Raw genomic sequence first — 12,849 nt, 5'->3', positions numbered from 1 at the left:
GCAGGGAGACACGGGCGTCGAGTGCGAGTGAACGCGTGTAGAACAATGTCTCGCATACCATCAAGATGTATAAGACGCACGTAATGTCAAAGTCCATGCGCATTGTTTTTGCGAATTTGAGAAAAAATAGATAATAATGGAAAAAAGAGGTTTATTGGTTTATTCGATCACCGAAACGTTAAGTCCCGAAAAGGTTATTGCTTTATTCCAAATACAAGAATACGCCAAAGTCCATGCGCATAGCTTTTAAGAGGTTAAAAAAAGTAAAGATGGAGAAGAAGAGGTTTAATGGTATTCGAAATTTTGACAAGTCTGTAAAAGGTTATTGGATTATTCGGTAATCGAAATTTTGACAAGCCTGAATGAGGTTTATTGGTTTAATCGCTTTGCCGAAACGTTGACATGTCCGAAAAAGGATATTGAAATATTCGGTAAACGAAATTTTAACAAGCCCGAATAAGGTTATTGGATTATTAGGTTATACAATAACCTTAAACGAACGGTAAAAATGAAACATCGATTTACATGCTTAGTTTCGGCTAAAAAACAGTTTCCATTTGGTCCCGTCTCGATTCCGCGCTTTCCCTCGATTTTCACCGATTCCATGTTTATAAACCCATATCTCATTAACCTAAACAATTGCTTTTACCTATGAGACTCCCCGCCCTAGCTTCTTAGAAGCAAAAATCTTTGAACGAAATACGCGGCGAGACGCGGGTCGCGATTTGGACCAAACTGCGCCGAGCGATCGGCCTACCCTTCTACTTTATTGAGACAGTGTACTTAAGCATACGTTCGTAAAGTCCCCCAATAACCCAATAACACATCACCCAATTCACCCAATGAACACATATCTCATTAACCTAAACAATTGCTTCTACCTATGAGACTCCCCGCCCTGGCTTCTTACAAGCAAAAATCTTTGAACGAAATACGCGGCGAGACGCGGTCCGCGATTTGGACCAAACTGCGCCGAGCGATCGGCCTACCCTTCTACTTTATTCGGACAGTGTACTTAAGCATACGTTCGTAAAGTCCCCCCATAACCCAATAACCCCCCAGGCGGGATGGTTTCATAAAGAAAGTGGACTTTTTCAGAGGGTACGCGAGATTAGCATGTGGAAAAATAGGGAACTGCTGGATTGGGTTGGGTTGGGAACCTACGGCGCCGATTTTTGAATAATGCCATGAATATACCGTCTATTTTAACATTGGTATTAAAAAAATTAATATTTATCATGTAAAATTTTTGTTTATCGTGACAACTACCTGTAGTTTCATTCTACGACCATGAGTACCAAAAATACATTCAAGAGGATTTTGGTTCCAAGCGATTCCTCTTCGGACGAATCGGAGAAAGACATTCCTAGATCCAAGAATCGAAAAGAAAATCAACGTGCCCCCTTTTTTGATCCTAAGATTGTCGTATCGAATATTAACTCTGAATCGGCCACGACATCCAGGTGAGACTAAAGCAACTTCGTATTCATTTACCGGTACAAATAAATTAATTGATAAATTAATTAATTATGGACAGTTCAATCAGTGATGCTATTGGTGAGTTACATATATCGTGTGCTGATGAAAGTATTTTGAAATACGAAATTCTTCGTGTCGAAGAGTAATGGAAGATTTAGCTTCAGGATGCAGAAAAATTATTAAAGATGTCGATAGTTTTCTTTGCGCATCGTCGGCGCTCATAACTTGTTCCGGAGGCAATGGAAGAATGGATTTTCCATTAACGAGTCTATTTCCTTTACCCGAAAAAAACATGAAACTTTTCCATGTACTTATGGATCGTGAAGAAATAGCTTTGAACGATAATTACCGTTGGTCGGTTACTAGATTTGGCAATTACGCTATAAAAGCGGTCTATTTTGCAATCTACCATCCCAAAAATTTCCACGTGAGAGACTTTAGAAGGAAATTCATTGCGGATATTATAAAACCGGTTGCTTCGCGATGTCTAACCGACGATGATGAATCAGCAACTTACCCATCGATCAATTTGAATGAATTTGGTCACGAAAAAATTCGCTTTTTTCCCAAAGACTAGCCAAAAATAGCCAGGGCAATAGACAAAAAGTTGAAGGACTGGACGTATTTGAAGGAAAATGAAATCCAACATTACTATTTTTATAGTTAGTATATTTTTTTAAATCTTTTAGGATGCGTAAAGTAATTTTTAATCTATTGAACGTGAGATAATATGTGATAAAAAAATTCAAAATATAATATAGCTGCTGAATATGGGATGCAGGAGACAAGGGATGACGCATCAGACTTATCGCTGAAGAAATGAATATAAATATCAATTGCGAACACATCAAACTTCTTCAAGCCCACGTAGGTTTAAAGATAACAGCGCTTCCTAATGAAATGCTTGCCGTCGAATTGACCGATTTGAAGAGAATCTTGTGGGAAGATACTGCAGCAGAATATATGAATGTTGTTGGAAATGTTGCGTGAGTATAAAGTTGTAGCTATCTTATTTATCAATAACGATCTCAATATAGTAAAATCTAATGCATCATCTGGATTAGTGTGAAATATCAATGGAAGAGTCCAGCAAGCATAACCTACAGCGTTACTTATCAACCTGCAGAACGCTTGACGACGAAAATGGCCTCGTAATTAATTTCTTGGGTATTGGTGGAGGTCAAATGAAGTAAGTTGCAAATTTGCCATTGGTGCGCTATCACAATTAGCCACGCGCGGGTTACGCGCACTTAATAAACTACCGTGCAGAAAGAAGAGAAAGCATAAAGTCGCAGATGCGTTGTCTTGAGCAATTCGAGAATGTTGGAAAAAATGGCAGACTTAGATTAGAATCTGTATATTCGGCAGAAAATGTGACATCTTTGACCGATATTTTAGAGCGGGAAGATATTTTCAATCACCTTAGTAATCAACTCTTAATGGTAATAAATTGAGAAACAAAAAAAGAGTATTTTTAATTACAAAATAATTACTTTGCAGAATAACGCTATCGTCAAAGTCCAAAATTGGACGACTCACTTGAAACGTTCAATTAGTCCAGAACTGATACTTTTGCGTGCTGCCATGAGTGAAATTGAATCTGAAGGCTGTACCAACATGACACAACAACGGATCTTAGAGTTGCACAAAGCAGAAACAAAAATTAAATATTTTCTCATTCCGGAAAAGTATAAAAGTTTGATTATCACATGGCAAAGGCGATGATTGCCAACGGCGTAATTGAGATTAGTCGTCGCGACATCTGGCTAGAAGATCCAATTGCCGATCAGAGCGATGAAGTGATAGTCGAGGACTCAAATTACGAGGATTGTACTGTTGAACCGGCCGAACAAAGCGATCATGACCAGAACGATGAGGATGATTTGGACGACCAATTCGATGAACCAACAGGGGGTTGGGGGCGCCTCCCTGTCTTATCGACGGTATGAACCTCAACAAATACTCGGCTTTGCCAAGCGTACCAATCTTTGTGAAGCAGCTGTTTCGTTACCTGCCGCGAGACGATGCGTCTGGTTTCATATTGCAAGATGTTGGAAGCAAAGTTAAATGTCTTTTTGGATTGTTAGCTTCAATGGCAAGATCTTCGAGGTAGTACGATACTGAAATAAACGTGCGAAAGCAGGACCCGCAAACTGCGTTTAGAAAGGGAGCAATGAATAGCTTCAAAAATCGACAAAAACGTATACAAATTATCGGCAAAGTGACTCAACACGATGTTGTACACAGCGTTTCACATCCAAACAAGCTGTTACCTTGCATTATCTTGAGCTTTTTGAAACTTGACACTACGTGCGAACCCATCGTAAAGGCAATCAAAGATTTTGTCAAAACGAACATTGATGTATTTCCAAGTACTTTCATGTTGAAGGAAATAAGCGACAAAGATGCCAGATCCAGATGGTTCCAAGTTGTCAAATTGGGGCAAATGTATCCTGAACCCAGTGCAGAAGACTCTTCGAGTATTAGAAGCCAGAGGAATTTAGCACAGAAAAAAAGATGGAAAAAGCCAAGTCCAGCGATGATGGTAGATATATACAAATATGATAGTCGAATGAATAATATATACAGCTTTGCAGTTCTTTTATTATACAAAAATAATATTTATGTTTTTAGAACCGTTTAAGTCAATTGAAGAATTCGGAAAAATGGTTGACTCATGGATATCCCATGCGCAAGTAGGCGTAACATTATACACGTTACATAATAAATTTATGTTTTTTCTTTATAGGCCGGTGGAATCAGTTTTAACGAAATTGATTTGCACGCATATTACGATTATTTCCGTCACCGTTATTTCAACGGCGACGTTGAAATGAAAGAGTGGCGGATCTATCGTGGATATGCGGGTAAAACAAATTTTGGGTTGACTGATTTCACGGACCGACACATCATAGTGAACGTGAAGAAGCACACGTCTTTGCAGCAAGTGATTGGCACCATCTTGCATGAGATGTGCCATGTTCACCTCTACTGCAAAGACGGTGCAAAGGTCGTTGACTGCTCCGATCACGGCGAGTTTTTTCAAGAGAAGCTGAGGATGATTAACAACCAAGGCGAGGACTACGTCGAGTGGTAGCGGTAAGTATCGGTATTCAACGAATTTATTTTACTATTTATATTTATGTCAATCTTTCTTCTATATATGACTGGTTTGTCATGTTACCGCCAACCTCGTTTTAAAAGAACTGTGTGTGACGGCATGGGGTTCCTGACGTTGTCGGCGAATGTTGTTTGTGTGTAAATGAGTGAATGTGGGGTCTGATGATCGGTCACGTCCTCGCCGTAGACCCTGGGGATCCGTTCTTTCTTACGAATAAAACTGTGAGGACGAACGGATCGCAAAGAATCGATCCGAAATTACACTGTTACCCATGAGAGGAACACAAGGCTACTAATAATTCTTTTTTTTTCTTTGTTTCAGGTCAACCATCCAGGACATCAACGGGACAGCAGCAGAAAGGGCATCGATAAGAACACAAGGCTATATTAATGTTTTTTTTGTCTTTATGTTTCAGGTAACCCATCCAGCGCGAGAGGACAGCAACAGAAATACCATCAAAGGCTCCAGGAGGAAGAACATTTATTTTTTGTTTCAGGTCAACCGGGCAGCAAAAGGGGCAAAAATTTTTTTTCGATACTCCGAGCGCAAAGTGCGTCTTTCTCGCACTCTCGGCAGAAAACGTGCCTTGAAAATTGCACTTTCCACATGTCGTATCAAAAAATACGGTACGGTACCCTATAACAAAATGTCAAAGTCCATGCGCATTGCTTTTGAGAGGTTATAAAAAAAAAAGAATAAAAATGGAAAAAAGAGGTTTATTGGTTTATTCGATAATCGAAATTTTGAAAAAACCATAAAAGGTTATTGGATTATTCAGTCATCGAAATTTAGACAAGTCCGAATAAGGTTTATTGGTTTATCCGTTTTGCCGAAACGTTGACAAGTCCGTAAAAGGTTACTGGATTATTCGGTCATCGAAATTTCGACAAGACCGAATAAGGTTATTGGTTTATTCGACCACCGGAATTTTGACAAGTCCGTAAAAGATTACTGGATTATTCGGTCATCGAAATTTTGACAAGTACGAATAAGGTTTATTGGTTTATCCGTTTTGCCGAAACGATGACAAGTTCGAAAAAGATTATTGTTTTATGCATTTTGCCGAAATTTTGACAAGTCCCGACAAGATTATTGATTTATTCCAAATCCGAGAATACGTCAAAGTCCATGCGCATTGTCTTTGAGAGGTTAAAAAAAATCGATAAAAGTGGAAAAAACAGATTTATAGGTTTATTCGATCACCAAAACGTTGACAAGTCCGAAAAAGGTTATTGAACATGTCAAAGACCATGCAAATTGCTTTTCGCAGGTGAAGGTTGGGTTTGACGAAACACGCATTGATAGAAATGGAAACAAGGGCATTTCAGACTATAATTTTCGCTGTAAAGTACATATCCGTTTATAAAATGACGATTTATCGACAGGAAAACGGTAAAAAGTCCCAAAAAGATTGTTATTATAGTTTATTCCAAATCCGAGAAAACGTCAAAGTTCATACGCATTGCTTTGTAGTTTAAAAAAAATCGATAAAAATGGAAAAAAGAGGTTTATTGGTTTTTTCCACCACCGATATTTTAACAAGTCCGCAAAAGGTTATAGGATTGTTCGGTCACCGACATTTTGACAAGTGCCGACAATGTTATTGGTTTATTAGGTTATACAATAACCTTAAACGAATGGTAAAAATGAAACACCGATTTACATACTTATTTTTGGCTAAAAAACAGTTTCCACTTGGTCCTGTCTCGATTCCGCGCTTTCCCTCGATTTTCACCAAATCCATATATATAAACCCAACAAATTGCTTTTACCTATGAGACTCCCCGCCCTGGCTTCTTAGAAGCAAAAATCTTTGAACGAAATATGCGGCAAAAAGCGGGCGATAACTGCGCCGAGCGATCGGCCTACCCTTCTACTTTATTGGGACAGTGTACTTAAGTATACGTTCGTAAAGTCCCCCATAACCCAATAACCCAATTTTGGACGTAACACCGATCTGATCACATCGTCGTCGTTGATTACGTGGCCAGTATCCCGCTGGGCTGCAGGTGGGATGTGTTGCCAATAAGAAGTCGGGTGAAGGTTCGTTCGATTGCAGCGTGCTCGGTGCAGGTGCATCTAACCAAGCGTCGTGGAGAATCCCCGAGGTTTGCAACAGATAGCACGCTAATGTCTTGAGGTTCTTTGGAGAAGCCAGATGAGAATCGTCACACGAATCAAAAAGTACTAATTTGCCGTTCGCTCTGTGTCGACGTTGTAGCAGTCCCTGCTCTCATCGTACTAGATGTTGAAGAAGCGATGAACGTTTGTACACAGGTTTTCATAAATGTTTCGATATCTTTGACTGTCGAAAACACTGGCAGGGATATCGACGCACCCTCTTCCGACATCGACGATGTGGGAAGCTGGGAGAGAGATAAAACAAAAAAAGTTTACACACCGAGTTGTGGCACGACCTTTACTTCTTTATTGACACGTTGTAAGTGGACGTGGTCGAATCTGAGAGAGATGGATTCGTTAAAAGAGATGAGACGTTGCTGCATGGTGTAAACACCGGATAGGTACTGCTTGTGTGGAGTATTCTTCCTGGTAAATAATGTTTTCAGAAGCCGAAGGTTCAGCCCGATGTGCTTGTCGATATGCTCGTCTATACTTGAAAAAACGACGAGGCTTCGGGCCTCGACCAAACGCTGCAGTAACCACGGTAAAGGCGTGAACCAATCGCTGTTTATTGGTTGATCGGCGCTCCACTCGCTATCGCCTGCCGGATGTTTATCATCTGTCCAATCTCTCAGTGGATCCAACGAATCCGCTACCACTTCGATTCGCAAATCTGCCTGCTTCGATATGGACTGAAAGTACGACTGGATCTCGTCGGCCATGGCCCTTGCTTTCTCTCGATGTTGCGTGTAGCGTTGCCAGCCCTCCGGAAAGTTGTTGACGAGACAGTTGGTCATCAAGTCGTACCCGGAGGTTTGGTCCAAAATCTTGTTGTTAACGGTGTTGTACATTGGCAGAGCGGAGATGTTTCTTCCTCCGACTTTTTTGCCGTACATATGTCACACACAAAGTTTTTAAACCAAAAAATCTCTGTCAAGTGAGCGTCGTTTCCTTTGGTGGTCGAGTAGGTATATCGTTGTTGGAGGACTCTTCAACGATATACCGTAATGGACCTGCGTCAAGACGTGAAAACGGTAGTGCAATGGATTTATCACTGATCGCACCATTTCCAGTCCTTGCTTTTGCCCGGCCCGGAAACCATGTATACTCTTGTATATCAAGACGTCCACGATGTTTGCGTAGAACATTAACACATTTCGGATTTCCACGTCGAATGCCAGGGCAAATTCTTCGTAATCCTTTTGGAAGAGCGTGACGGATTTGGTCGCTTTCGGGCATTTCTGGTCAGCGTACCACATGGATGTTTCCGTCGTCGGTGTCATCTGCCTGATAATCTTCTCGATCACTTTCTCCGCTAAGAGTTTGCCGCAATTAATTCGTCCGTTGGTCCGTAAAACGGCCAACGCGACGAAGAGCCCGTGTCCATCCGTTTCACCTATCTTTACGTCTACCCAAAAGACGTTGGAAGAATGTAGAGCTGGTCTGTTCGAGTTGCTCGTCAGAGCTCTTATGGCCTTGACATTCTTCATTGTCTCGTGGTGTGTGATGTAAACGTATATTTTGGTCAGTAAGCATGGTTTGAACAGCAACAGGCTTCGACCACACACGAAAAAGGAGTCTACGTCGAGCGGCCTTTGATGTCGTTGGCCGGAAGGACAGCGTGTGGCGGTAGTTGGTCGAAGCAACCCGACGACGACTTACTGAACCATTGCCGAGCCGGATGCTGGTTCATGGTGGTTGTTGTTGTTGCTGTTGTTGTTGTTGCTCTTCTTGCTGTTGCTGCTGTTACTGTAGTTGCTCTTGTTGCTGTTGTTACTGCTGTTGTTTGTCATATCGTTGTTGTTTCCATCCTGGTGGTGGTCGGTTGATATCTGTTTGGAGCACGAATTTTAACGAGATCTGGGCATTCGCGTGCCGACAAGTCCATCACTTCGTTCGGTAGCGAACGCCTCGTCCTCCTCGTCCTCGTCAACGCGCTGCATGTTCTGTGTGATTGACGTTCTTGTTGTCATTGTTGTTGAGGTTGTTGTTGCCGTTGTTGTTGTTGTTGTTGTCGGTAGTCTAGTTACGTCGTCGAAAGGTACTGGTCGCAGCCTTGAAAAACAAAAGTTAAAAAAAAGAAGAAGTAACCTACCTAATAATATTAAGCGTTTCGAAATTAATACTTACTCCGTGTTCAGCTGCTCGTCGTGCCATGCCGACGACGCTCCTAGTGGAAAGATGTTGTCCCACGGGATCTTCACTTTGAAGGTAGGCTTTGCCATCATCTTATGTAGTTGTGTGAAAAATAAAAAAAAATAAAAACAATAGTTCGAATATAAACCAACATATTAATTTGTTACATCATACATTAACCCATTAAGTGGCAAACGTCCATGGCTGCAATGCTTCGATTTGACATTATGCCATTCGTACAATTCTCAATAGATTTGGATAAAATTTGGTTTCCTTATGTTTTAGTGTATGCTCTTTCGAAAAATCACCAAGTTTTTTTGAAAATCTTGACAGAAAAAAAAATATGGCCGATTTTTTCGAAAAAATTCCAAATTTTTTTCAATTTTTCTCCAAATTTCGCTCTGCTGAAAAGAAATGGACCATAAAATAGGCTCCCTGAATAATTTTTTTCGCGACATAGGACAATTATCTTTCAAGCGCATTCGACTTTATTAAAAAATGTTGATTAGAAAAAAAATATGGCGGTTTTTGTATCGTAGTGTAATTTAGAAATTCATGATTTTTTTACTCGAAAAATATCAACATTTGAAAAAAATATTATAGAACAAAAAGTGCTTAGCAGTGGTCAAGAAACATGTGAGAATTTTTGAAATTTGAAAAATTTTTTAAAATAAAAAATTGAAAAATTTTATAATAATTAAGTTTCTGTCTAAACATGTTTTTTTGACAATTCTTAGTGATTTTATGGCTGGTATGTATTTGAATTCAACCGAAAATGTAACGGAAATACAATCCAAGTTTTGCGAATTTACGCAGCTAAATAACATTTTTTAAATTAAAAAATCTCCACTTTAATAGTTTTTTGTTTGTATTTTTGTATTTTGTAATTTTTGTTTTTTTGTATTTTTTTGTATTTAATTTTTATGTTTTTAGAAATATTTCTTTTTTATAATCATTTGTTACCAATTATTTACTTGTGTAAATTAGCAAAGCATTGACTACAATAATACTTTTTACACTCTTTGCACATGTAAAACGTACGAGTAGCACATCCTTGTCCATTGCAAACTCTTCTTTTGATAGTTAGGCTCAAATTGTGGTTTTTCAAATCACCTAATTTAGCGTTTTTGACATAACTATCTACAATACTCAAAGCGAATTTCTTTGCGCTTACTTTTTTTTGCCTGAACAAGCACTATAGAGTATTACTGCATTTGCAATAGAAGACTGGATAATTCTCATCAATATTGGCCAAGTCCATTTCTTACTTCTAATAATAGGTAATAAAGCACTACAGTACTGATCGTGTAGGTCAACACCTCCCATAAATACGTAAGTTGTAAAGTGAAAACACAAGTAGCAGAGAAATGTCAGTTCTCATTTTTTTTTCTTTGGAGTCTTTTATTTTTTTATTTTTTTTTTTATTCTTTTTTTTCATTTTATTTATTTTTTTTTACATATTTTTATTTTTTTCCAAAAATTATTTGGACGGACGTCCAACGGCGGGATTTCGTATCCAAGTACGCCATTGGATAACCCGCCCAACATCTTCCTCCATACACCCGGCCGCTCCGAAATCCTCCAACGATGCTTCGCGGCGTAGCTCACGGGCACGCTTCAGCAGATACTGGCGCGTCTGATTTCCGAAATCGGGCGCGGCAGTATTTATCGTGCTGAGATCCAGTGCGTTTGCCGCAACTGCTCTCAGCATGATCTGCCGAAGGAAGTCCTGAAAATGAAAGAAAAATAATTTAATAAAATATTAGTTATTATTATATAAAAATCGTATTGGACTATAACATACCCGTTCCACTGCCGCGGTTCTCCTATCTGGTCGTTGGCGAACATCCGCTGCAAGAGCCTCTCCCTCGTCTTTGGAGAGGTGTACATTCTCTTCCTCCTCATTGTCGTCGATCTTATCGACGACGTCGCTGGAGGACAAGAGGATAGGGGATGGGGAAGGCGAGGAGGAGGAGGAGGAGGAGGAAGACGACGACGACGACGAGGAAGAGGATGAGGACGACGAGGAAGAAGAAGAGGAGGAGGATGAGGATGAGGATGACGAGGAAGAAGAGGAGGGCTGAATCCCGCCGGGTGTACGTGGCGACGTTGGTGGTGGTGGCGATGGTTGTGACGATGGTGGTGGCGATGGTGGTGGCGATGGTGGTGGCGATGGTTGTGGCGATGGATGTGGCAATGGGTGTGACGATGGTGTTGGCGGTGGTGATGGTGTTGGCGGTGGTGGTGGTGTTGGCGGTGGTGGTGGTGTTGGCGGTAATGGCGGTGCTGGCGGTGCTGGAGGTACTGGCCGTACTAGCGGTATTAGAGGTGGTGGTGGTTGGTGCACTGCGGTCGGGACGACAGATTCCGTCGTTAAAGTATATTTCCAACTGAATCTGTCGGTCCTAACTGCCTTCGCCCTGAATAATTCGGACCGCAGGATCAACCACCGTTGTTGGCGGGACTTTTTTTTATCTGTAACAGAAAGGTAAAAAAAAACATTAATCGTATTAAATAATTAATTATATAAGCAAAAGACGAACAGTAAGCTTACAACTAACTACAAAAAGCAACATTCAAAACTAGTTTTCGACACAGTACATGCAATATTTTGTATAATAAATACCTTTCACGCCCTTGACTACCCTGCGAGACCTGAAACAAAAGTCAACTGCAACATACGTAAAAATATGACAATTATTTGATCGGTTCTTCGCTATCTATTCTTTCTCGGTGATCTGTTACAGAGAAAGAGTAGATCCCAGGGTCAACGACGAGGACGTGACCGATCTTCTGACCCCGCGGTAACCCATACGTTACCTTGTCCTCAGTACGACATTGTCCTGGCCCTCTACTGCCGAAGATAGGACAATCTTCCTGTGCAAAAACTACACGAAACAACACAGACAAAGTAAACTTAAAAATAGTCGGCGTTTACTTGTATCAATGTATCATATAAAATCTGACTCAAATAATCATATCTTATAATACTCCAACTAGCGATATTATATATATCTTCATAGTTACCAAATTCTGTTCAAACTTATTGATATTGACTTAGGAAACTCACTCAAGAATGCTGCGGATCCTGTTAATCTATACGGTAACATACTGCCTTGATTCTCTTATAATTTTTTAAATGTTAAAGTTTGTAATGATGGAGAGAAAGGAAATAGTGAGAGATGGAAATTCACTTAATTTTAATTATATTCAGCAACGTTTCGTCAGAACATTTGCTCACCTCTTCAGACTTTATTAATAGAAAAACAACAAATTATTAACAATAGGGTTGCATTTCTCTCGTAGTCAAATTATTATAGGTTAAAACGAATAACTCGTAGCACAGTCAAGTTACAATAAAGTGAGAAATCAAGTATTTCAACCCATATATATATACTCTTCATCCATTATCTCTTCCTCATCGATCTTAATTAAGGCTTATAAATTACAAGGAGACGTAAAAACAATTTTAAAAGACTGGAATGATAATGGTTTTCTGAAAAAATATTGGCATAACAATGATTTAACTCAAACTGACACATCTATAGCAAAATGCTATGGATTACCTAAAAAATTCATAAAGAAAATGTTCAACTACGTCCAATAATTTCATCAATTAATAGCCCTACTAACAAATTAGCAAAATTCTTAGTGCTCTTAAAACAGTTATATAGAAACCTAACTCTCACATTTTAAACAGTGGACAGTTAAAACAGAAACTAAAAGATATAGTTATTGTTGAATGCAGGGATGGGTTAATTAATAAATTCTGATGCTTGATGTAATTTATCTAGTGTTGATTTATTAAAAGTAAAACTATCGTTAAGATCGCAAAAGTCGTCGATGTGTCTCGAGCGGCAAGAGAGAACTGAGCGCTCTCGTTGGCGCGCCCGCCGCAAAGCATGGTAGAGGAGAAAGGGAAAGTGGGCTGGACAATGCCTTGCGTCGAGTAAGGAATGCGCCACCAAATTCTCAACACTCCCTCCTGGTGC

At 39.9% G+C, this 12,849-nt stretch overlaps 1 protein-coding gene across 1 annotated transcript; it reads right to left on the bottom strand.

The window, feature by feature from the left end:
* Positions 1-10,461: 10,461 nt before the first annotated feature.
* On the bottom strand, positions 10,462-11,967 carry LOC131668557 (uncharacterized). The gene is made up of 3 exons (XM_058942841.1): positions 11,928-11,967; positions 10,958-11,332; positions 10,462-10,586 (listed from the first exon to the last, which is right to left on the bottom strand). The coding sequence occupies exons 1-3, from the start codon at positions 11,965-11,967 to the stop codon at positions 10,462-10,464; spliced, it is 540 nt and encodes a 179-aa protein (XP_058798824.1).
* Positions 11,968-12,849: the final 882 nt, after the last annotated feature.

Source organism: Phymastichus coffea, unplaced genomic scaffold, assembly GCF_024137745.1.
Source record: "Phymastichus coffea isolate CEN01 unplaced genomic scaffold, Cenicafe_Pcof_1.1 PCOF00080, whole genome shotgun sequence".
NCBI classification, from domain to species: Eukaryota; Metazoa; Arthropoda; class Insecta; order Hymenoptera; family Eulophidae; genus Phymastichus; species Phymastichus coffea.
Note: the sequence above shows the minus strand (reverse complement) of the source record. Positions and strands in the feature narration are given on the sequence as shown.